The sequence below is a fragment of the Solenopsis invicta genome, chromosome 4, assembly GCF_016802725.1.
Source record: "Solenopsis invicta isolate M01_SB chromosome 4, UNIL_Sinv_3.0, whole genome shotgun sequence".
Lineage (NCBI taxonomy): Eukaryota > Metazoa > Arthropoda > Insecta > Hymenoptera > Formicidae > Solenopsis > Solenopsis invicta.
Genome location: NC_052667.1, coordinates 4786372 through 4812541, shown reverse-complemented (window position 1 = coordinate 4812541; position 26170 = coordinate 4786372). Strand labels below are relative to the sequence as shown.

General features: G+C 35.7%; 4 protein-coding genes and 1 long non-coding RNA gene across 10 annotated transcripts in view; 2 read left to right on the top strand and 3 right to left on the bottom strand.

Moving 5' to 3' along the window:
• Positions 1 to 267: 267 nt before the first annotated feature.
• On the top strand, positions 268 to 3305 carry LOC105195605 (AN1-type zinc finger protein 2A). 2 transcript variants are annotated; one of them, XM_011161096.3, is made up of 2 exons: positions 268 to 783; positions 1235 to 3305. In XM_011161096.3, the coding sequence occupies exon 2, from the start codon at positions 1270 to 1272 to the stop codon at positions 1906 to 1908; it is 639 nt and encodes a 212-aa protein (XP_011159398.1). In that variant the 5' UTR covers positions 268 to 783; positions 1235 to 1269; the 3' UTR covers positions 1909 to 3305. The 2 variants fall into 2 exon arrangements, with proteins under 2 accessions (XP_011159398.1, XP_011159396.1); XM_011161094.3 differs by having other exon boundaries at positions 283 to 690.
• A 767-nt stretch (positions 3306 to 4072) lies between these two features.
• Positions 4073 to 7248, bottom strand: LOC105195612 (RNA transcription, translation and transport factor protein). Its single transcript, XM_011161106.3, has 4 exons — positions 6886 to 7248; positions 5925 to 6146; positions 5403 to 5501; positions 4073 to 5308 (listed from the first exon to the last, which is right to left on the bottom strand). Exons 1-4 carry the CDS (start codon positions 6944 to 6946, stop codon positions 4941 to 4943), a joined length of 750 nt encoding a protein of 249 aa, XP_011159408.2. The 5' UTR covers positions 6947 to 7248; the 3' UTR covers positions 4073 to 4940.
• A 625-nt stretch (positions 7249 to 7873) lies between these two features.
• LOC105195611 (ran-binding protein 9) lies at positions 7874 to 24813 on the top strand. Of its 3 annotated transcripts, none has more exons than XM_039448077.1 (8): positions 7874 to 8243; positions 15229 to 15611; positions 16331 to 16518; positions 16756 to 16868; positions 17085 to 17516; positions 17874 to 18194; positions 18457 to 18640; positions 18969 to 19135. In XM_039448077.1, exons 1-7 carry the CDS (start codon positions 8036 to 8038, stop codon positions 18588 to 18590), a joined length of 1779 nt encoding a protein of 592 aa, XP_039304011.1. In that variant the 5' UTR covers positions 7874 to 8035; the 3' UTR covers positions 18591 to 18640; positions 18969 to 19135. The 3 variants fall into 3 exon arrangements, with proteins under 3 accessions (XP_039304011.1, XP_011159406.1, XP_011159407.1); XM_011161104.3 differs by lacking the exon at positions 18969 to 19135 and adding an exon at positions 19155 to 24813 and having other exon boundaries at positions 7878 to 8243; XM_011161105.3 differs by lacking the exon at positions 18969 to 19135 and adding an exon at positions 19155 to 24813 and having other exon boundaries at positions 7891 to 8243; positions 15256 to 15611.
• On the bottom strand, positions 11114 to 15229 carry LOC105195610. Of its 3 annotated transcripts, none has more exons than XR_003268678.2 (4): positions 14980 to 15229; positions 14055 to 14651; positions 13728 to 13870; positions 11114 to 13118 (listed from the first exon to the last, which is right to left on the bottom strand). It is a non-coding gene; the product is annotated as an uncharacterized LOC105195610 (long non-coding RNA). The 3 variants fall into 3 exon arrangements; XR_005574518.1 differs by having other exon boundaries at positions 13728 to 14337; positions 14409 to 14651; XR_005574517.1 differs by having other exon boundaries at positions 13728 to 14651.
• The window catches only part of LOC105195607 (retinol dehydrogenase 12), a 117635-nt gene continuing 108254 nt past the window's right edge, over positions 16790 to 26170 (bottom strand). The window contains exon 8 of the transcript XR_005574516.1: positions 16790 to 16919. The gene's annotated coding sequence lies outside the window, so the exon portion shown is untranslated. The remainder of the gene's footprint in view (positions 16920 to 26170) is intronic.

Below are 26170 nucleotides of genomic sequence, written 5' to 3'. Positions count from 1 at the left end.
TAAAATTAATTTAAGTCGCCTACCCATGTGGAACAAAACAGAAATGTTATATAAAATAACTATATTTAAAATATGATAATGTTGAAATCTCGCCTAAATTTATGAATTTATCATATGTTAAAAAAAGAAAACTTAATAAAAATTAATTTTGTTGTAAAGCAGACATCTGTTGCCTGCTTTAAAACGTAATGTGTTTTATCAAATCTAGCGGGTGATTTTAATTTACTTATATGTCCGCGCAATATCGCGACCGTCGCGGTGTCGCAATATTGCATCACGTTCGACCCCTTCGTCACCGACCTCGATGACATCCTTGCGCTCTTCTCCGCGAGAGTGTAGGCAGGTGCAGGTCTGAAAATCGTCGATCATCGTTGGTCATCGGTTTTTATCGCCGCACGAGAATATATAAAGGAGGTACACGTGCCCGAGTCCGAGTCTGGGTCTCTATCAGTGGTGCATACGGTCGTTGCAGTTGAGCTCGGGCTTCGCTTTTCGTATGATCACTGTCAAATTGCTGGTGTACTGCCATCGAAAATTCTAGCGACGCAGTGTCGTAAAACCCGAGCGATTAATCGCGTACGTGCTTAAGGACCTCGCACACGTTACATCGGCGGCAGAGAGGAAGGAGGAGATACGCGCAGCACCTGCAATCTCTCCTCAGTTCGCTCTTTTCATTTTGGCTGAGTCAAGGTACGCCGTCGTTACAAAATTTATCGTGACAGTTGCACGAGCTCCTCGTGTCCTTCGTTACCACGTCAACGCTTAGCTCCGTGTCCCCTTAACGTATGTACGCTTGAACTTGAGCCATCGTGCTCCGAACTTGCACTCGAACTTGCTCCGATACCTTTTCGAGAAAACGCTTTGTTTAATAAGAGAGAGTAATGGAGTAAGTGCAGCTGATTGCGTCAGAACGTGATTGTTTTAAAACGGGAAAATGTCTTAATAAGCAATGTCTTGAATCTTGATTGATTTTTTCACATTTATTTCCACTGTAATCTCAATTTATTTTTTATCTCTTTCTAATTCTTGGAACTAGAAGGAGACAAAAAGTAAATTAAACCGAGATCGAAGTTAATTTGCATTGATGGAAATGGAAATTAAACACTATTTTCGATATCTTTTTCGATTTCATTAATCTAGCTAATTACTAGAATATGTTTATTCTCAAAGAGGGTATTGTCCTTGCAATTTCCATTTTTTTCAAATTTACCATTTTGTTGAATTACTTTTGCAGATATCTGGTAAAGAGAAATACAAAACGTCATTGCAATGGAATTTCCAAATTTGGGAGAACATTGTTCTGAGAATACATGCAACCGTTTGGATTTTTTACCTCTGAAGTGCGACGCTTGTCAGGGAATCTTTTGTACGGATCATATAACTTACATGAGTCATAATTGTCCCAGCGAGTACAAGAAGAACATACAGGTGCCTGTGTGCCCATTGTGTGACACTCCTATACCGATAAAACGTGGCGAACTACCAGATGTGGCTGTGGGATTGCACATGGATAACGACTGCAGAGAGAGTCATGGAAGGAAGGTGTTCTCCAACAAGTGTTCTTCAAAGGGATGCAAAGTCAAGGAGCTGGTGCCAGTGAAGTGCAGCGAGTGCGGCGCCAACTTTTGTCTGAAGCACAGACATCCCACTGATCACGCCTGCATCGGAGCCGAAGAGGCGTTGAGATTGCGCAGATTGGAGGCACTAAACAAGAAGAAAAATCAAGTGACAATATCGCAGAATAGCAGCAACAGTAATCCTCATTCGTTCCGAAGCCTCCAAGGAACGATGACAGAGGACGAGGCGTTAGCTAGAGCTCTACAGGCTTCCTTAGACGACGAGGAGAGAAGCAGGCGTATGCTGCAACCAGTGCCTTCTGGAAACCGAGATAGATGTAGACTTTCGTAACTATCTACACGTTATTTTGTATCGTTATAGAGAAAAAAAGCTTCCTTGTTTCCTAAAATCTAAATCAGATTGAAAAATTTGTATTGTCATCCTTTGAAACTAACTGGGCTCTGCGCAATTTGTGATTTGAGACTCATAATTTGTGATTCATAGTATGAATGAGCAAATTTATTAAGTTTGCATTTGTTCGATTCATGGAGTGATTTTTTTAAATGAAAGTAAAGGTTGCAAGTCATCACGAATCAGTTGATATAGAGTTCGTATACAGAGTTATATAATGAATCGTGAATTGTGAATCATGAATCGCATATAGTCTGGCGCTAGCTTGAAAGCACATACTTGGCAATACCTACAACAGAATTTAAGTATCATATTTGTTCTATTCATTTTTTATCTGTTATATATTATTATAGATATGACTGCCGTTATATCTATAACTTGCTGTTATGTTACATGCATAGAAATTAAAACGCGTTTAATATATTAAAATTGCTCACGTAAGCGTACTATCATAGCATCTTGTGGGATTTCCAAGCAAAAAATTGTATATCAAAGCATTTGTCTTAAAAAAAAGTTATTCATTATTAGGTAAGATTTTATGTTAAGTTGCAAGTACAAATTGTTCATAACTCGAACTATTCCTTCATGTATCATAAATGTGAATTGTCTCATATATTCCATTTAGATTTAGAAATTTTGGCTTACAGCCAGGAAATATATTCTGCCAAAAATAAAACAATTCTGATAATATTATATAATTAATTCTGATAATATATTATAACAAAGCTTCAGAGTACTATAGAGTGCCTTAGTAGACGAAGCATAATATACATTAAAATATGCACTTACATAAAATCTCTTCAATTTAAAAAAAAAAATAAATTATTTTAATTCATGCTTATAAATATTTGTTATCGACTTGCTGTAGAAGCGCTACTTTTAAACAGTGACTACACATAAATTTTCATATGATACAAAAATACATTCTTGTATGTTTAATATTGTTTTCAACAGAATATTAAATCGTGAAATATCGCATATACAAAGAAATTATCATTAGGTATTTCTTCTCATACAATAGGATTTTAACAAATAATATGTAAAATAAGTATTGAGTTTTTTGGTGCAATATGAAAAACTATAATGGCAGGGAGAAATCGTGTATATTGTATGATATTTAGGCGTGTTCATATTATACCTTAAGCAAAGTCTCAGAAATCACGTTTGAACATATCACAGTCATGTCTCACTAGCTTCTTATAAAAATATTCTTCAGAGTATCACAAAAAATACCAAACATAGAAACTTTATACTCAAGATACTGCATTGACAAAACTGATATTCATACATTCTGTGATAACTATCATATTTTTATAAATATATATAATTTTACAATACTCGGTTCCAGTTATTTTACTTAATTCCTTTGGAAGTGTAGAATAAGCACTTTCTTTTTAAAAGTATGGATATGAAAATTTTTAATATATATACATATATACATACATACATACATATATATATAAAAAGGTATACATTTTTTAAATAATTACAATAAGCAGAGATATATTGATAAATATATCTATAATATGTACGAATGCATTGACAATTAATGAATATAGTCAATAAGCAGATGTATGCTTTATGCTTGCTACTACAATGCATATTTATTAATTAATGGATAATGCTTTTAATATTGAAGACTCGAAAATAATATGATTCTAATATATAAATAGAAATATGCTTTTTACTACTTTAAAAAGTTTGTTATATTATAACTCTCGCCTATGAAAAACGTGTCAGAGCTACTGGAAAGGAACATTTATTATCTTCTTGCAATTATTATATATATATATATATATATATATATATATATGTATAGAAAATCTACCTAAAATAATTTTCTAATTTTTCTTTTTTCTCAAAGAGTATTTTAATTTAATCGTTTAACAATATTACCTTCCAGTATTTCTGAAACATGTTTGAAAGAACAAGTGGTTTATTATACATTCCTATGTATACATATATTCACTGCGTATCTTCTTATATATATTACAGTTATTTATATTTAATAGATTCTGATACTATTATAAGTAAATTTGAAATAGATAATAAGAGCAAGGACATGATAAGCAGATAATTTCACAAATGTATGGACATATACATGTTTGCAAAAACTCATTTATTGATTTACTATAATTCGTAATTTGTTTTCTATTTAGCTGTGTTACATAAAATTACGTTCTAATAATTATACGACTAATAACGTATACACACAATAGATTTTTTCAATAAAGTGTTCAGTAGCAGGAGACAGTTCCTTTTTTTCTTGGAATATGCTCTCAGGATTTCGGTTACTACTTAAGCACATTACAGCTACAGATATATGTTAAATATAAATCAGTTTAAAATGTAAGACCAAATAATAACGAAGAATTAAATTTATTTTGACAATCTAAAATAATTTATACATGTTTAACGTTCTATATATTAAATAAATATATATTTTATCCTTTTAAAGAATATGTATTTTTTCATAAGTCCAATTATAAATTATTTGAACATTTGTAATATAGGAGAATAATTAATAAGTTTCACATAATATAAAAATCTAATACGCTTGCCAAGAATTATAAACAAATCGGAAATAAATTTATATTTATTGCTCGATATTTGTGTATTCTATATGACTGAAATTATTTTAATGTCTCCAGTATTTACGCATAAATTAACAATATGGTTTTTATGTGCACATACTACTACTTTTCGTTATATTAGTAAATCTATATATGCATAATGTATATTAATTCTGAACAAGAGAGAAAGAAACATTACATTGTATTTCATTGTAAAGTCACAAATTTGACAAGAGGTAGGAATTGTCATTTACCTCATTTTATAGTACATTTTTAGTGTGAGATTGCTTTGAGATGTGTACGTAGTATTAAAGATTCTGCTAATTTGATACAGTCTTTTTTCAAGCAAGGTATCAATTACCTGCCTTTCTACAATATAAAATATTAACGAGCAGCCATTTATTTACCAACTTTTCCTAATTTAGTATCTGTTTTTGGATTAGCTGTTACGTTTTGCACAGCGACTATCGTTTCGTTAATCTTCGTTTGGAGATTTCTGAGATCTTGAATGTACAACAAGGAAAGACCCTTGGCGGCATTATCCAACATCGCGTCGCCCATATTAAAGCTGGGCCCTATAATCATCTTCGCTTGAGATTTACCTTTGGCGTTCATGGCATTGTTAGGTTGCTTAATCGCATCTGCATTTAACTTGTTACACACAAGTTTGCTGCACGCTTGTAACGTTATGAGATGATCAGAATGTTTCGGCACATTCAGTAATTTGGCTATTGAGTCAACTCCATTTTTAACAGCGTTACTATCAACTGAAACGGAATAAAAAACAAAATTTAGATTACACTTTCACATACGATATATCAGTGCATCAAATACTGTACAACAAACGCGAGATGTACTTACAATCTAAACTATCTAAAGGATTTGTAGACTTGATACTAGGCACTTTCACCTGTTCTTTATTTTTTGCCTTACTTCCTATGACTTGTTGATAGTTTTGGCCTAGTAAAATAAATTATATGTTCTATTAATATTTTAATATTGATTAAAAATCACATGTATGATTAGACAAATGATTATTCAAAGCCAACACTCTTAAGCCTATATCAAACTATGGAAATCAAGAATTACAGATTGAAGATAAGAATTCAAACATTTAGGTTAAATTAAAATTAAAATTATATGAGATACATGAAATTATATTAATTTACATCCTTCAGTTGCTCATTCTTAGGCTATTATTACTTTTTGCATCATTGCTTTAAAAACTACGAGCAGATATTTTTAAAATTATATAATTAACAAAATTCTCTAATCTTTAATCTTGCCTAATTTGATATGGATTTTATGGAACCTGTATTTATTATAATTTATTATTAATAATTTTTTATAGCTTTAATTCTAATTATTTCAAGTAAATCTTACAATCATCCCCAAACTCTAGCCAAATGGCATATTGTAGGAACCATTCTAACTGATCAACTTCATTTTTAGTTATCGGGCATTTGACATCATTGCAATACTTTTCAAAAATGTTAGGCCATTCCGAGGAGGTAATGTCCCTCAACTTCTGACGGTCCTCTATGGTATACTGACGTATCTTTTGATCTTCCAACCATACAATTACTTTTCTGAAATGTTGAGTATCTGAAACATTACAATACTGTGTCAATGTTACAGTTCCTAAGAAGTTTATTCTCTGTTTTACAAATAAGAAATATCTAGTATAATTTTTACACCAATACATTAAAGTATTACTCAAATTTTTCTGAATTAATACTACTCTGGGTGAAAACTTATCTATAGATTTTTAAATACTTTTTCATGTCTATAAAACTTTTATGTCCTTTGCATAAACTGCAAGTTGTCAAATAACTGATTTAATTCTGTTTTAATATAAAAGTGTTATTAAATATTTGTTTTAAACTATTAAAATTTTAATAATAAAACTATTAAATTTGAATTAGCATTTGAATGAAAATTTCTCATAGTAATGCTCTAAGGTTAACATTGCTTGTTACGTGAGCACAAAATGGAATATAAAAGCCGATATTGGAAACAGACAGGTAAATGTAAGATGTAGAATGTACTCACAAAAAATATAGACGAGTTTCGTAATATGTTATGAATATTAATAAAACAGTGTATACGTTAAATTTCGCAGAGCGATTTTCTTTGTGGTTATGTGCGTCATCAAGTTGGTTGGCTATACAAGTATTTTCAACTCTACTCGGAGATAACATAGCACAAAATGCCATTGCAAGACTCAAACTTATACCCGTTTTACCTTCTCAATGAACCTTATCTATATTTTTAAAGTTTTTTTCTATCTACTCTTCTCGACGTTGCTTATAGGTTATGACATGTGTCAAAAAAGTTTGCTTACTGTTTGCATTAACTTTATCCCATTCCAAGTAGTTCAGCGCCTTCAATTTTCTCTCGAACATATTAATTACTCGCGGGAAGAGACCGACAAACGCGCTACTTCCAAAGCAGGAGTCCTCGTCAAGCAGAAAATCGTGGAAAAACTTGTCCCCGGCAGATTTCGCAAGATTTTACAAGCTCCAGCGCTCCAGTTTTCGCTATGCTGGCGTATTAGTTAGCGAAACGACCTGCAGAGGGTGTAGCAGGCGACGCGAGCAGGTGGCACTCTCAACTATGGCCCGTTCCACAATAGGTCGTATGTCGTTGTCGGATGTCGTAAATTAATAGCAGCCATATATTTGGGTAAGTTTAATACATTTTTTTTTAAATTAATGCTTTATAAAATTAATTTAGTTATGTTTAAAGTTTACATCAACAAAAAATTACATTAAGATTAAAAGGTTAAGTTTGAAAAGTATTTATTTATATTAACAATAAATTAAAAATTGTTAGATTACTTGATTAAACAATTGTAATATATGTATCATCAAACAAATTTAATATTTTATTTTTAAATTACGTTTGTTATATAAAATAAAGAAATATTGTTTTTTATACGTGGGACTGTATTTGTTTCTTTTATTGTATTTAATTATTAAAATTAACAAAGATGTATTTCAATTCTAGCATTTGTTTATAGTATATCTTAAAATTATATAAAATTTTGTACAATTTTTTCCGCCAAGATAATAATTTTTCTTTAACATAAATAAATTTTAAACGTAGGAAAAAGTTAATAAATTGTAGTTTGTGTTTTAAAAATAACTAAGGTTAAAAATAAAATGATTAAAAATTAATTAATAATAAGTTAAAAGTTATTCACTTTTTAAGTTTATTATTTAACTTTTTTTACAAGTAGTTATTACCCAAAAGCAGCAAGCTGAACGAACAGTGCAACGCGCATGCGCCCGACATCCGACAGTGTCGTACGTAATCGTAGAAGGGACCATGGTGTCGCCTGCTTCGCACTGATGCTGTCCGCGCGGGGCGGACAGTGGCGACTGGCGAGAGCGAGAGAGTTGCGCGTGTGAAGTTGCGCAGCGGCACTCTCGCGTCCAGGAATCGCGGATCGCGGCACGACGGTGGCCAGAGCGGGGCGAGTGGGGCAGCGGATGACAATGATGGCCGCCACCAGCGATGAACGGAGTGTTATGGAGCCTGGGAAAACGAATTCGGGGCAGAGCCAGCCCGTGGATCGGCTGAAGCTGCTTTATCCGATGGTGGACGAGGAGAAGACGCCGCTGCCGCGCTCCTGGAGCACCAAGGACAAGTACAGCTACATTGGCCTGTCGCAAAACAATCTCCGCGTTCACTACAAAGGTACGTGGGTAGCCCGTCAGCGCGCGACCTCCGCGCGTGCGAGACGATGCGTTTCCTTCGTCACGACGTGCATGCGTGTCTGCCTCTCTGCCTGCGTGCGTGTGCGCGTTCTCTCAGGCGACGAGCCACCGCGTCGCGATCTCCGCGTACTCGCCGTCCCCTGCCTCGTGCCCGTGCCCGTGGTCGGGCTGCTCCCGGGGGCAGGCACGGTCGATCGATTGAAAATGGCAGGGCGCTATTTCAGCGTGTGTCAGCGACCTAAACAAAGGAATCAGCTGATCAGTCAGCCAGTCCCCTCGCGGTCGGGCCTTTGCGCGTCGTCATCGTCGTCGTCGTCGTCGTCGTCGTCGTCGTCGACGCGATGCGATGCGACGCGACGACACCACGTCGCGTCCGTCCTCGCGATGCCTCCTCGGAGGGACGCTCGTCGATTTTCGTCGACGCGTCTCTGCTAGAGAAAAGAAAAGCCAAAGAGAGAGAGGGGAGGGGGAAGGGAGGAAGCGAGATGGAGTGATGCACGGAGAGAGGAACTGAGAGAGACAGAACGGGCACGCACAATGTCAATGACAGCTGCGTCGTCAACGTAAAAACGATACGTGGACTCGACCTCGCGCTTCGATTCTCGTCGATGTCCCGTACGAGCTCGTCCGATCGAATCTCTGCTTTGTGTTGCCCTCCCCCTCCCCCCTCTCCCCCGTCTACGAATTTCGAATTTTGCGTCTATATACAGGGTGTCTCGCTCTTCATGCTCCCAGACGTCAAAATTCAATAAAGATCGTTTCTCGTGAATCTTGGGCAAATTATCTGTCTCTTTTTTTTCCTTTAATGTCGAAAGGAAGATAACCAAATCTGCGCGTTCGCGGATTTCAGGATAAATCGTGTATTTCAGTGGGATCGCTAAATAAACAAAGAGCGTTCCCCCGGTTGAATGGAAGCAGTAGAGCTGCTGCGTCAGCAACTTGATACCGAGCCTTGATCGCCGTGATATTTAATGGCGGAAAATGGAGAGCTTGCCACGCGATGTTTACCGAGCATGGAATGACCATCTTCTTCCGTACGAAAAAGATTTCTCCTCCCTCCCCTGTCTCCTCTGTCGAGGAGTTGTTCGTTAAAATTTGGACGCCATAAAGGCACGGCATACTCGTCTCAGCGTGGAACCCTCCGCGCGCATTCAAAGCACCCGTGAGTTCTCCCTACAACCGGACAAGTTTCTTTTCTCGTGTCGTAACGAAATGCCAGAAATGGCGAGGGCTCTTTTTTTCTCGCCTCTTCGCGCTCCCCCGTGCGCTCGTCGTATAGGATGATTCCCAAGTGAGTAGCAGAGAGCCGCGAAGGGGAATATTCCTTGGCTGATTTCAGGAAGAGAAGATCCTACAATCATATCTCCTGTATTGCTCCGTTTTCAAATAAATATTTATTTACATTTAGTAAATATTTCATTGCAAATATTCAAACAAATATTTATTAAAATTTAGCAATTTTTTTCTCAGTGTATTATAAAAATAAAAAATATATTATAATCATATATTATGAAAATGTTTGTAAAAATATTCTGGAAGATGCTTCTTTACGTCACATCAAACTTGAATAAAATATCTTGAATTTTCCAGCGTATTTTCGTAATTTTTATATCTATTTTTTTCTTTCAACTTTAACATTCTATATCTTGAAAACAAAGCAATTTGGACATGTGTTGGCGGGATCTTTTCCTCCCAAGAATAAGCCAGAAAATGTCTCTTTCAATTTTTTTTCCGTACTTACTTGGGAATCACCCTGTATATACGGGGTGTATCCTGGATTCCTGGTGTGTGCCGCAAGCTCGGCCGCAACGTAATGTATATGACGACGACGAAGACGGCACCGAGCGACTTCTCTGTTCCCTCGTCGGCGCATCGTACTCTGCACGGAATATGTTAAAAAGCATTTAAAACGTAAATACGCTGTAATCGGTTTCAACCGAACGTTCACGCACGACGAACGTGATGTGTTCGTGTACAGCGAAAATATTGTTTCTCCTTGATCCGGCGCACGAAGATTGTTAGGAAGAAGCAAAGCGAAAGAGATAAACAATCGTCACCGCGTTTGTTCAATTATTTTGCGAGTAATACGGTAATTTTAAACGGTATTTTCCTTTTCTTTTTGTTCAAGAACTCTCTCTTCCTGATTTTCGCGAGTCGATTTCTTCATATTTATTCTACTAATAGGAATAAATATTAATGATACGCCATCTGCTATATACATCGATACTATTTTTATCGATATACATATGGAAAGAATGGTTTTACTATTTTGAAATTTAAAATTTAGCTGAATACAAATCTGAAAATAATTTTGTTAGCCGTCAAGATAAACTATGTAGGAGTTCAAACTAAAATGTCAAAACTTTTTGCAACTTTGTTACTGCTTGAACATTCTTCGTAATTGCTTTAATGATGCAATAAATTATTTGTAGATCTTTCTGGTGAAAATTTTTTGAGAATAATTTATATAATTTTTCAGAATGTATATAGCTTATAACTTTCTCATTAACTTTCATTTATTAACTTTCTCATATTTTTTTCATATTTTTTATACGAATTGAAACGCTTTTTAGACTTTTTAGAAATGCCTATATAAGTTATCTATAATTTCTGGTAAAATGTGAAAAAGTTGAAGGTTTTATTCAGAACTTACAGAATGAGAAATCTTAGAATATTTCAGAATTCACATATATGAAAAATTCTAAGAGAATATGTATACTTTTCTCAGTATGAAAAATGTTTCAAAAATCGTATAAAAATTCTGAGAAAAATTTTCACCAGGTTGTAGCTAAATTTTTAGATATTTCAGCAAGACCGTTTTCGCTGTGTATTGTAAAATAAAAATTAGAATGCGTTTGTTTCATAATATATTAAACATTAGAGCGTAACTAATGTACAACATTTTTTGTGCTTTTATAAAAAGCACATACATTGCTAGCAAAGTTTCAAGATGTATTACGAAAGCTGTCTGTATACGAAATTCATTAAAAATTAAATTCGTCAACACATGTTCTTCACGAAAGGAATATATCGTTGTTGGTCGTAAATCGCTGAGTAGCATGATTAAGCAGTCGCGACTACCGCTGCTAAAATTCTGATTATTATGAATGGAAAGCGTGAGCCGCTCGAAGTTACAATATATATACGTAGCATGAGGCATATAATGCATGCGTACACTCGACCCCAGCCATGCCATGCCACGCGTCGATAATATCCGTCGCTCGCGAATCCTTTAATTTAACTTCGATCGTTGCTTCTCTGAGGTTCTACGGAGCCGTAGCACAAGTCTCGGATCGTTCAGACAATTTCAGTTACAGCATAAATATTTCAGTGCTCGGTTTTCAGATCGAAATTCTATTGAAGCATATTTCACCTAAAATTAATTGCGGAAGATATTTTGCTTGGCTCACATATTTTTTACGTTTGAGAAATACATTTACTTATATTTAATTATTAAAATTAAATATATTTACTTATATTTAATTATACAAATAATTATATTCAATATATTCATGTACGCTTTCTCCTGCTTTTCATTTATCGAAATTTATGACTCAGCTATCTAGAGGTTTCTCGTGAAGAAAGACGTAAATTCGGAATGGATTAAATATTCATATCAGATGAGAGATATGGTAATATTTCTGCGAGGCGTCTATCAATTAAAAGATTAATTTTATGTGCAGTGATAATTATGAAACATGTATTATTGCTTGTTCGCAATGCGTCTAAGAATATTCTCTACATCAGGGTTTCCCAAACTTATGCGAATCGCGATCCATTATTTTAAAATAGCAAATATTCTCGACCCATCTTTAGGAATTATGAAAAAACGAAAGAGAAGAAGGGGGGAGGAGCTTAAGTTATTTATTTTTTATTATTTTATTCCTTCTATTTCTTAATTTTTTATCTAACATAAATTTTATGAATCTATTTCTTAAAATATTAGATATAAAAGTTAAAAAAAATGGTTATTTTTTATTTTTATTAATATTTTTGATATTGCATCAATGTGTATAATTTTTATATTCCAAGAGTTCAATAATTATAGTTTATTTCGAAATTTGATTTTGATTTCTGAAAAATTTTTTGCAACTCACTAAGAATCGACTCGCGATCAATATTTTGGGAATCCCTGCGCTACTATTTTATTTCTACACTAAGAAAAAAAAACTGTAATATGAATTAAAATGTAGTTTGATTCAATTAAACGTTGAATCACGGGCTGCCATTAACATATGTAGTGATTGATTCAACTAAATTTTATTCATTCAACTATATTTGTTAATGTCTTTACTTTTAATCTTTTTGCTTCATTAATATTATTATTGAACTAACAAAATATTTCCACAGCATTTATCTCTGTGTAATTATAAGGCGAGAGTCGCGGTTGTTATCGTAAGTCTCGAAGAGTCTCCTGAGCACCTGCCGCTTACATGCAGGATCCATGGTAATTATTTCAGCGAAAAATTCAGGAATCAAATTATGGTTCTCTGTGGACTCTCCGCATTGGCCGTGATTTGCAAATGCGAATGCGAATCTGTTTACGAATCGCAACGACTCAGCGGAACGAACGAATGCACGTGGCCTCCCTTGCATAGGAGTGCCTGAGAAAACGGAAGGCCGCCGTCGTCACTCGCAATAGCGCATCTACCGTTAGCCATCACAACTCTTCTCTTTTTCCCTACACGTGTACGCGTATCGCTCTTTGATCCCGTAAACACGAGTCAACCACACTCTTCATCTTTGTCGCACTCTGCGCACTTCTTTCGTCTTTCCAGTCTCTCTACAGTTTATACGCCGTCGATCATAAACGCTTGCTGTTTTTGTGAAACTCGACAGATCCAAAAGGCCATTTCTGCAAACATTAAATAGTTAAAAGAGGAGTTAATTGATTTACTCTGTTTCTTTCTAATACACACTTCTTCGTATATAGAACTGTTTAAAGCTATAGAAATGCCTGTAAAATTAAGAATATTTAGAAAATATGTTTTATTTATTGTTTTTCTAAATTTATTAATCTTATCGTGATAATTTATCTAATTCAAATTTATTATTGTTATAAATTATCTAATTATTTAATTCAAGAATCAAAGATAAAAATCTTTTTATCTTTATATCAATAAAATAATATTTCGTATTAATTTAATTATTTAGATGTTTAGATATTTACTTAAGTATTCAAAACTGTATTTTGTATTTGTTAACTTATGCCAATGAATTTGTATTTATTATTATTACACATTATTTTAAGATGTATCGATACTTCATGCTTTATTTTGAAAAAAGTCATCTATATCAGAAACGATCTAGTCCATGTTGATTCTGATATTATATCAAATGGTATTACAAGAACGTTATTTACATACATAAAGAATATTTTTTATTTTGTTTTCTGATACTTTAATAAAAGCCTCCGAAAGCAATATAAATGATGCTCGGTGGAGGAGATATATGGATGACTTACGTTGTGTAAGGGCGGGAGACATGCGCCTAACACACTCGGAAACTCATGGATCACAGATCGTGGATAAGCTTGTAATATTGCATCGATGTGACGCGCGATGACCCAATGCCCTACTTACATCTGCCTAGGTAAATCATGTCTTTCTGCAAATCAATTTGTAGTTTCATAACTCTCACAGTCATCAATAAAATTTTTCGCACTAGTTTAGAGTATAAGATGTTAAAAGATTTTAAATTGAAAATTATGGGAAGTGACGATAATCAGAGATATGAACTTCAATAGCACGCTGAGAAATTAACATTCGATTTTGTTGAAAAAAATGTACACCTGCGTAAGATCCCGAGAATACCACGATATCTTATATAAGCGCGCTGAAGGTCCTCCACTTATGCTAACGTTTTCCACAAGCGAAAGTCACTTCCTAAAGTCTATTAGCTTCTCAAAGGCATTGTTTATCGCTATCGCGCGGATATCGATACTGAAATGTCACTTAAAATACATATCGTTTGCGTTCCGAGTTATACTGTGTGAAAGAATTGGCCATTTCACTCGCGGTGACTTCGGCGTTTCTCTAGATCACGCGTTTCCTCGTGGCACTAATGTATGCAGCCTGAAATCAATATTTCACATCGTATCCAAGGCACATAGTGTTTCTTGAAGGTGACCATAGTTCTCGCTTACCTTTATCTTGACACGTAGACTTACGTGTGGGCAGTTAATTTGATTAAACTTGCTCCAGCGCGCGCGCGTGCGCGTTACAAATAGAATAAAAGCATAGATGAGATATTGGATTCTTCTTTCTTGAAGAATATATTTTCATTCCACTTTCAGGTCAATCTGTTTACTTTCATTTCCCTTTTCCATTCCTTTCGTAGATTATTTATATAAATGATGGAATTCTGTCTCTTCGAAAACTAAGAGTTTCTAAAAACATTTTTAAAAAAATTTAGCAATTAATACTCAAAACAAAAAAAAAAAAGAATTGTATTGGATTCAAAAATGAAAATTGTAAAAATTCTCCAAGAATTGCATATTAATTTTTTTTTTGGACATCTTAATGAATTAATTTCTGAGTTATAGATGAATAAAATATGAAATATTCTCGTATTCATCTTATGATCTTTTACCTTACTTTTGGTTTAGAAAAAGAAGAAAGTAGTACATGTATACGAGAATAAGTAATCTTTGCAATGTATATAAAATTATCTTTGATAAATCTTTTCCGTATATTCTAATGTACTGCAATACTTACACGTAATTTTACAGACTATTGGAGGAGTAGGCAGGAAGATTACATGTACGAACGCATGGTATTCGTCCTCGCGTCTCTCTGCGCTGCATGTCGTCCTTGGTTTTAATCTCAAGCCGCAGATACATCCCACTTGTGAATGTGTCTCTCTTTTTTTTTCTCTGTCTCTGTGTTTAATATATTTCTCCTTGCACTGAAATTTTCATACCACACAGAATGCCTATATCGTTGGATTCACCGATTCCTATAAAGAGAGTCGGGGCCGTCTTGGTTTTTCAGGTTACGGCAAAACCCATAAAGACGCTGCCAGTGTTCGCACAACGCACTCGATACCGGCTGCCTGCGGCTTGTACTACTTCGAGGTGAAAATCGTGAGCAAGGGACGCGACGGTTACATGGGCATCGGCCTCTCGGCCTCAGGCGTCAACGTAAATAGACTTCCCGGTTGGGATAAGCATTCATATGGTTACCACGGCGACGACGGTCACAGTTTCTGCTCAAGTGGCACCGGACAACCCTACGGCCCGACCTTCACCACTGGCGACGTGATCGGTTGCGGTGTAAATCTCGTTGACAACACCGCCTTCTACACGAAGAATGGCCATCACTTGGGCATCGCCTTCACGGACCTTCCTGTAAGCCACTCACCGCATCAGTAATATAAACGGAGGAAAAAAAATGGTACTCTGTTTTTGAAAATGGACAGATGCGCGTAAAGAAGCGGAGAAGAAGGAATCGAAGGTCCCAAGTACCGATGGGAGCACAGGCAATCTCTTCTCCTCGCACCTTTCATTCTTTATAAATTTCAGTTATATATAATGCATCAATTTCCAACGTCTGCTTTTTTTCTTCTTTTTACTACACCTCTTCCTCACTTATGGAAGAAAACATGTATTATTTATCAAGTTCTTTGACAGATTTTACAAATATAGATCACAAACCGTTTCATTGATAAAAAGTATAGATTTTATAGAGACTAGATAGAAGGTCAGATTGCTCGAAAAACTTGAACAATTTTTTATGACGACTGAATAAATCTACGAAAGTTTTGAGGAATATTTATACGATATTTAAAGAGTAAAAAAAATGTATTTCTTTATTAATGATTTTCTCATCTTTATGTTTGATATTTCTTTATTCTTTATATGTTATATAAATATCCCTCAAAACTTTATTCTTATTTGTTTGTCACAAAAAATTGTCAAAGCAAGAACAATTTTTGAGCAATTTGACTCTCTGGTCCTCTTAAGTTACCTAATATTGATAAAATGACGAAATTGATTTATATCAATGAATTACATGTTACACATTAGATATGATGATGCGAAATTCTACTTAAAATTTGCTTTCGCAGCCCAATCTCTTTCCGACGGTCGGTCTGCAGACTCCAGGCGAAGTGGTGGATGCGAACTTCGGACAGTTGCCGTTTGTCTTCGACATCGGGGACATGATCAACGAACTGCGCGTACGAACGAGATTACAGATCATAAACTATCCTACGCCAGACCACGGCCAGGGGCAGTGGCAGGCAATTCTTCACAGGTACATATACGACCAGAAAGCGAGACGGGGACCGGGTGCGTGATTCCACTCCTTTCGTGGTTGCTTTTGCTCCTCCTTCGTTTGTTATTGTTGTCCGTTAAGATCCTCCTTGATTTGCGAGAGTTCTTCCCAAATGCTTGCGCGGATAAATCGAGGACGATAGCGGGAAAAAATCGCCACGGACCAATGTTCGCGGTATCTCTCGAGAGTTAACGAAGCTCTGTACGAATTCGACAGAATGGTGTGTACGTATCTCGTCCATCACGGGTATCTCGACAGCGCCGAGGCATTCGCCAGCAGCACGGGTCAGGTGTTCGAAGAGGATTATAACTCTATCAAAAATCGACAGAGTAAGCGTTGCTTCATTATCGTTTATTCGAAGTCGTCACTCTTCTGAGAACCTGAAACATCAAGAGAAAACAAAATGTCAATGTAAATAAATGTTAAGGAATGAAAAATGTATATCTTATCTAAATATCGCAAATTAAAAATTTGAGAAAGTGTGACGACTTTGTTAATTATTAAAATTTTACTGTATCTTTATGTCGCGATTCAACGATCTACAGGGGTTATAAAGCTGATACTGTCCGGTCGTATCGGCGAAGCGATAGACACGACCAATCGGTTATACCCTGGTCTTCTCGACCGGGATCCGGACCTGCTGTTCGCGCTCAAGTGCCGCCAGTTCGTGGAAATGGTGAACGGCAGCGACTCGGAGGTCTGTCAGAACGGCAACCCCAATCAGACCAGTGTAATACAATCGACCAAAGCGTACGTGAAGTCCGCAAACCCGTCTGGTACAGTGGAAGAGATGAATATCAATAACACGATAAACGGCACCAGCCCACAGTTTGTCAACGGTCAGATAGAAGATGATGTAGACATGGAGGAAAACAGCGTCACCGGTGTGAACGGTATCAAGAACAGTAACGGGTATCAGAATGGTAATCTGGACTCGAATGGGTACAAGTGTCAAAATGGGGAGGATGTAGATATGGGTGAGATCTCAATATAGTTGATATCGCAAATAGATTAAAAATATATTAGAATAGATGCGCTAAATTATCTTTCAGATAAAATATTTATATCAACGATTTGCATCCATTCCTACTAATGTAATTAATTTTGTTGCGATTAAACTTACCCTTTAGTTTTTTCTAATTCAAGCATTAGAAAACACATTGAGAATTAGAGAGTAGATGAACGAAAATAACGATAATTAAATAAAATTATAAATATATATAATATTGTTGCACATAATCATTATGATCTTTTGTAAATTGTCTAATGAATGTTGGTCTATGTTTATCAAATAGACTGTAGTTCTTAAGACAGGTAAACATTGTTATTTACAGAAATCGACAACAGTGCCAATCAGAGTCAGCAGCAGTGCAGTAACATCACCGATACTGTGACATGTAATAAAAATAACAAGAAACAATTGTGTGGTGGTAATAAGCAGGCGATCGAGAAAATGTTGGAATTCGGCAAACAATTGTACTCACAGTCAGTGCACCTCAGGCAGCAGTACGGAAAGAACGAAAGCAATAAGAAGATGCTGCAAGACGCTTTCAGTCTTTTAGCGTACTCCAATCCGTGGAATTCACCAGTCGGCTGGCAGCTGAATCCTCAGGAAAGAGAAACTGTCTGCGCGAGATTGAATTCTGCTATTCTTGGTAAGAGCAACGATGTGACGGCATGTTCAACGTCTATGGACTAAATTACTGTGAGAAAAATTTAGATTGCTCATAGATAAGTTATCATTAATTAATAATTTTATTATTTACTTAGGTAATTCTTATATCTTTTCTGTTCCATTAATTATGAGCAACAAAATTTACAAATAACTGTAGCAATATCCAGAAGATTCATTCTAAAAGATTAATCATTTTAGAATTTTGATTGCTAATCTGACGTTGTGATTATTATGATTGACAGAGTCTAGTAACTTGTCCCGTCGGCCGCCGTTAGAAGTCGCGGCATCACATGCCAGGGAACTCGTTCGTTTGATGTCGACTAATGGCCTAGGGGCCTGCGGATTCGCAGTAGTAGATAATATTATCCAATATTGACGGTGCCTACCTCTGCTACCACGTCCGCCTCTTCTACCAGTGCGAGTATGGTGAGTAAAATTCGTTTGTATTGGCGTGCAAGTTCGCGAAATCATCCAGATTGATTTACACGCTCGTACATTAATCTCTGCCGAGAATGAGATAAGCGGTTGATGATGTGAAGCCGGTTGTCTAAAGAAGAACAGAAGTAACGCAAGTTTTATGATTCGCGTTAATGAGATTTAGTTTGATTAAAAAACAATATGTCGTAAACATATGTCTTTTGAAATGATTTTATAAAATAAAATATAGTGAAAAAACTCTGTCTTCTATAGAATAAAATGTTTAAGGAGTAAACTCTCTTCTAGGTAAATAACGCGAATTTTCCTTTTTATCTAGGTATGGAAACTCCATACTAAGAAAGATTAAGGTAGGAAGTGCTCTGTGCACTACAGTTTGAAAATTGTTTCGGTTCTGAGCGCGACAGTTATTAATAGTATCTATCATGTCTTTCGTATTTCTCTGATAATGCATGAATGCAATCTTCCTGGTCGCAAACAACACTGAGAGAAAGAATCTTCGTAGGATGCAGAGGCGGAACGTGGAGCAGATTGTTCTGTTAACGCAGCAACATCGCGATGTCGCGTGCCTCTTCAGCTAGAGCAGCCGGATTCATCGGTGCCTTGGCTCGATCTCACACCACAGACACGAACATACAAGGTGAACGCTCAGACCTGCCAGCCAAAATGACACCTCATGAATTTTTAGCTTAAATCGGATGGACGGTCACTTTGGATAACTACTACGCCGACCAAGAACGAGAAGCGGCACGATGCTGATCCCCCGTTCCCGGTGGTCGAATGCCCACCACGTCGAATGCACACGTGGTTGACCATTCACGTTTTTGACACTGTTGTGACTATTTATATGATTTTCTGTATCCCTTTACTTTTTTCTCCCCCTTTTTATTTTCTTTTGTTTTTGTATCTGACGCCTTAGTTTATCTTCGTTTTGCGATCCACTCAGATGTTCATCGCGGCTAGCGCGTTACCTGGATGTACGCGTGGCGATGTCGGGACGAATATGTCTCGTAGTTATCTCAGCCGCAATAATTCGCGCATCATTAGTTAGTAACCGCAAGCACTGTGCAATATGACGATTTCACGACACGAGAATAACTGTTGTCGCGGCGATAGACGGAAGCTGAGAGGTCGTTTCATGCGAAAGTGGCGCTTCTGCGAAGCTGCTGTTGTTCTGTGTCGTCATACAATTCTCGCGTTAGCTCGCGTATCGCGCGCGGCACACCGGAGGGTAACGTGTAATCAAATTCATTTTGCATTTAAACGCGAGATGTTCAAGGCGTATTTATTTAATGACGGAAAATCAATCAAATATCCAATCCGATTAGATGTAGACAAAATTCGCTGGTTACGAAGGAGGAGTAAATAGATAACGCACTGTTATACATTGCGCTCTGTTCGCTTCGAAAAAAACTAAAGAAAGAAAAAAAACTTCGTCGCACGAGCCGAATTAATCTTCCGCAGACGTTAACACGATTCTACTTAATTTTCACTTAATGCACCCTAACGATAGAAAATATTCTTCCTTGATATTTTTTTGACGAATCGGCGCGAAGATTTCTCTTTGTATCCTGATTTTCGTAATTATTCTGGGAGCGGCGGAAGCATGTTCATTTTTGAGATGGATGACGTCTTACGTTTATATAAATAGTTGCGAAAAACAAAAAATCTGTAAACTTAACTAAGGAACGATCTTGTACTCTATATTAAGTAATTGTTTTTTATATGCGACATAGTATATTATTATATTATATATATTATTAAAGAAAAAAAAGAAGAAATCACAAATAAGAAACTCGTATGCAGCTAGGCGTAAGCGTGCGTTTAAATACAATAATTTACTATATATACAAAACAAAAATTATATTAATTAAAATAGAATTACTCGAATTTAAATCATTTTTAGTGTTATTGTTTTATGTACTATAGATAGAGCTATAATATGAATATGTGCGAATACACAGCAGTGATTTGGCCAAGATGGTTTATAAGTTATTTTGTTTCGTCGCACATGTTGTTGTTATCGCGATTATCCCATCAGGATCTTCGTGTAAATTTCACCTAAAACGATCTATTGTAACAAGCCGAACGAAATTTGATTTTGGGACTGATCGTCATTGTTATTTGAAGATTTGTTAGAGCACAATCGTTTTGTTATGCGCGACCGGCGATATACACATTTGACGACGAACCTGCTCATTCTTGTATCGGACTATTTCATCGAGATCTGCTCAGTAGGATCGCCGGCGTCCTTGTCCCTGGACACTTTCGTTTGCATCCTTCCAGTCGTTGCCTCCCGAATATGTCGTTTTGCCCTTTGCCTGCCTTTCCAAGTCTTTCGACGATACTTTCAAAGTGCATATATTTTAGGTAATAAAGATACATTGTGTAATATATATACGTATATATATATACATACATATATGTGCCTATTTAACGTAACTTTATTTTCGTTATTGTTTAATTAACGCTCGCACGAGGAATACGTACGTTTACTCGTAATACGTTCGACGTCGCACCGCTTTTTTTTGTTTCTCCGAAAAATCGTCAGCCTGGCGCCGCGCCAGGAGAGGATCTGTTACGTGGATGTCGCGCCGCATTCCTGTATCATGCACGTCCGCGATGAGGCACGGGGGAACGCCGTTGCCCCTGTGTCCATAACGAAAGAGGGTGATGCATATTGCGTGTATAGAATATGCACCAATCACGTCGTTCACGTCGAAAGGTAATAAATGTTCACTCGAAGGACTTCCTTGAGATCTTCTCTCACTCAAGCGATTCCTGCATAAAATATGTAGCTAGAGCGTTGTACGACAAGTGGTGATGTTAAGTAGGGAAACAGTAACGCACTTTCTCGCTTTTACTTTTAACTATTTCGCACTTTAACGCGAACGTGACACACGCACGCGCGCGTACACTCTTCTCCAAGGGATAATGTCGACGGCAATCCAGATGTTTCTAGACTACCGCGATACGGCACCGCGACGAGTATTAATTTTCACCGATTAACCCTTATCCGGGAGGTCCATTTTCTAAAGACAAACGGGTAAACGTGTATATTTTTTCTCTCTGAGAGTCTCGTATAAAAAAATATATATTACACGTATATAAATATATTTATCTTTATATAATCAAAGGCTACATGTATAAAAAAAAAACTTATACGAAGTTAGGAAATGTATTTTAGGAGATAACTTTAAATTTCGAGGAATTGAGTGCTTGCCCGGATACGAGTTAAATGCTGTTCAATTAATTGACGATAAGCATGGAGTATTATTGTGATGTAAGTTTTCGCGGTGCACAACGATACATTGTTTCGCATAAAACAAAAAGAAAGAGTCCCACTTCTTACGATACTCATTCACGTGCGTACGTACGTGCGCATGTGCGTGTGCGTATGTACACAGTAAATATATATATTATATATATACTATACTCTTTTTTTTTTTATATGACAATGTATAATTGTAGTTTATGTACGAGAGTTCAAGTATCTTGGATCCAGTTTTAGGGGGAAAACGGGCGAACGCAGTGGCGACGGCCATCGAATTAGTTATTTCTAAACTCTCTGAGTATATGTTGAAACGTATTTTAACAATAGAAACGTTATTTTTATACGTGTACGACGTAGTTGTATATCAAACGAGCTGCGTGGCGCCGTGTGTAACGGAGATATCGCGACATGTTACAACGCATGTGTAGTAGAAAAAAAGAAAGAAAAGGAACATTTCAAACATTTTGTCGTCTTTATAAGTTCCCTCCGTGTTAGGAGCCGACGTGCTCAGGGTGATTCGGGAGAGCGGGTCTCCGCGCGCCGGCGAAACACTCTGTATCACGAATAAAAAAAAAGAAAAAAAAACCAAATCGAAAGTTCAAACTGTTAACGTATTTTTTAGCAATACTTTGTAATGAACGGGAAGGGTGTGAGAGGAAGAGAGGGCTCTTCCTGCGGAGCGTAGACGATAAGAGCGACGTGCGATATTCTGGAAATACAGCGTAACGACGACCAAGGCTTGCTGTACACGTCTCCTTTTTTTTCTTCTTTCCGTCTTAGTGATACTGATTAAGCACGCCGAACGATGTCCGTCGGCCCGTGGCGAGGCAAATCCTCACCACCTCGAAAATAGTACGTTTATTAAAGTACACCTTTATTGAAGTGTTTTTTACGTGGTGGAAATTTGAACATGAAATTGTTTACGAGATGTTCACGACTGACAGATAGTTCGAAAAATGTTGTATATTTTCGGAATGTTACAAATGTTCGGGGAATGTTTTATTAAAAGTGTTCTATAAAAGTCTTCAGAATGTTGCAAATGTTCCAATGTAAAGCGTAGAAAACATAGAACACTTAATAAAACATTCTGAAAACATACAACACTTTTCGAACGTCTATCAAACAAGAACATCGTAAACATCTCGTAGACGATTCCATGTTTAAATTTCCATCTTATAAACACTTAAATAAACGTTTTAAAACCCCAATTAAACATCCACTCGACACTTGTGCAAACATCTTTATAAACATACTATTTTCACCAGAGAAGCACGTCGAGAACGAATCGCGACGATGCACACTATCCTCGGCTACCCTTGTGAGCTTTCGATTACGGCGGCAGACGCTTCTGACATTTCAAGAGAAAATCATAGCGTATTCGATTTGTTGACTCGATTAGACCTCAAGTCGATGGCCTGTTCTCTTCAGCTGGCGAAAGAATGGATAAACTGTGCGAGAAATGTAGCTGAAAAGAACAACCTATCGACTCGGCGCCAACAAAACGGGTCGAGTCAACAAATCGGACATGCTATCGGAGTGTAACGTATTAAGTAATGTGTGAATAAGTAAAGTACACGCGAGCAACTTGACGGGTACGAGACGTCCCTTAAACGGGGGTCGATGTCGACATGTAACTTCGACGCGGTTCGAGCGTGCACGCAGAAAAAATATTTCCGTGCCGAGAAAAGCGATTATACTCAATTTTAGTTTTATCCTTTTAAATAATCTTCAAACGATTTTTATAAAGAATTGATTTTCTTGATAATTGTCTAAATGTTCATCTCATTTATTTGAAACAGGTAATATTTACTCAAAATGAACTTCTATGCACACAAAAAATACATAATGTAAAATGTAAATTATTTGAATTAAGTAAATATTATTTATTTCACAAATATTTTATAAGTTTCACAAATCTATCATAAGTTTATCATAACCATCATATTTATTCAAATTATGTTATGAATCTTGATAATTTAATATTTCAAGAATAGCAAGTTGAAATAATAATTTGCTTATTATTTTAACTTTCCTTCGATAAAAATTGTATGATATTCTTCACAAGAGTAGAAATTCTTTTTTCGCGTCTACAATGAGTTTTATAATTCGTGCAATGAATATATTTAAGATAATTATTGGGAAAATATTCTTTGTTAAAGATAATCGTAATTTATTGCTTAAAAGAAACAAAGTAAAGCTTTTCTTAGCAGTAGAATTAATTTTTCTCCGTGCATAGGCGGACCTAATTCGCGGCTTTTCGCGGTCGATCCAGACGGGTTAATTGCCAAATTCATATTTTAAAAAATATACAAACTTTTTAACAAATTTATTTATTAATTGTCGAAAACGAGGATAAAATCGCAAATCAAGGCGCTCGGGAAGCAGCCGGTGGCTCGAGCCGAGTGAAACTTTAATCGCATCCTGGTCCCTTGGCTTCGAACGACATGCAGTTAAAAACAAATCTACTCACTAGAAATTTTAGTCCAAGAGGCGGCATAGAGGACAGAAATCCACCAAGTGTCGTACGATTTTATTGTGTGAGCAAGACTTTTCGATTTTTCATGCGATTATTAAATATTACTCATGCGCTACCAGCGATTGCGTTCTAGAGTCGTTTACACGGTAATGAAGCGAGCTGTATATCTCTTACTTGTGTGCAAGCTGCATAAATCATTGCGTGCGTCATTCGGGTCGAGATGATCTTAGAATATGTTACTCAGGATATGTTCTTCTAATGTCGCGACGTAAAAATTCGCGGACGATGATCGATCGTCCACGCGCGACGCGTAAGTTATAATGTGTTAAGGTAAGTCTGACAATTTCTTTATCTTTGTAGGAGGTAATTTTGTAAAACATTTCGTCGAGTTATTAGCAATAAAAGAAAATGATCGTGTATCACAAGGAGTATAAATTTTAAATTGTTTCGTAGAAACATTTATTTTCAATAACTTTTCTCCCCGGCCAGAAATAATTTGTCGAAGATCCAGCCGATTTCGTCGACGAGTGATGATGATCCATGATGAACCGTTTGGCATTTTTATCATTTTCGACTTCGTCACAATTTTTATATGAATTGGATGAATGGATTTTATATTAATGAAGAAAAGAATTAATATAAAAATTCGAATTGAGCAATTGTGAACATTTCTAAAAGATTTTCGTTTATAAGAAATTGATTTTCAATCAACTCTACATGAAATCAGTGCAAATCAACGTAAGCGGTATATATAACGATAATGAGAGAAAAAAATTACTAAATTTTAATAAATATTTGTTTCAATAGCTGCAACGAAATATTTACTAAGTGTAAATAAATATTTATTTAGTACAATAATCACTAATTTAATTTCACTCTAATTTTATTGAGTAAATATTTTACGTATCATAAGTAAATATTTCATTCTTCTATGTATATATTGCGTATTCGATGTAGAATTGACTGAAAGGCAGTAAAAATCATAAAAAATATTTATAGTTGTTTAATTAGCATAAAAACAATTATGAGGTCAAAAATGATAGAAGTATCAAATGGTAGACATCGATCACTCATTGATGTCGATAAGACTAATCATTTCTGACTGGATCCATATTGTGACACTTCTCGTGTTGTCTACGCTGAGAAAAAAAATTTGTTAAAAAATGAAAATATTTAGTTCGATACGATCGAGAAAACAACGATCAACAAAAGGATTAATTAAACTAACTCAATACTCAATTATCCGTTGCACTAAATATTTTAGTTTTCAACACATTTTTTTTTCTCAGTGTCAGACTGTTTATTGATCGTATTGCGATTATTTCTGTAGATAAACCGCAGCTAATTATATATAAAATCTGGATTTCTGCAATATCAAAATGCTAGAAGTATTAGCACATAATGATGAAACATTGTATTATAATATAAATATATTATAAACTATAATTACATTATAAATATGTGAAAAAGATATAGATGTATTAAGTATTAGATATTAGATTAATGGAAAAAATTTGTCGCTTTTCCATTGAGCTTTTTGTATTAAATAAAGATTAAAAAACTAAAGAATTTCTGAAAGGCAGAATTAATAAAAGTCACATTTTAAACACGTATTAAACATGTTTTAAATATTCTTATATAATTTGATTAATAATTTACTACATGCATAATTTACTACATGCATAACACCACATGATAATTGACAAAATCTTTTTATGGAATACTATTTAGTATTTAATATTAATTAAATTTTTTATACATTATTTATAAT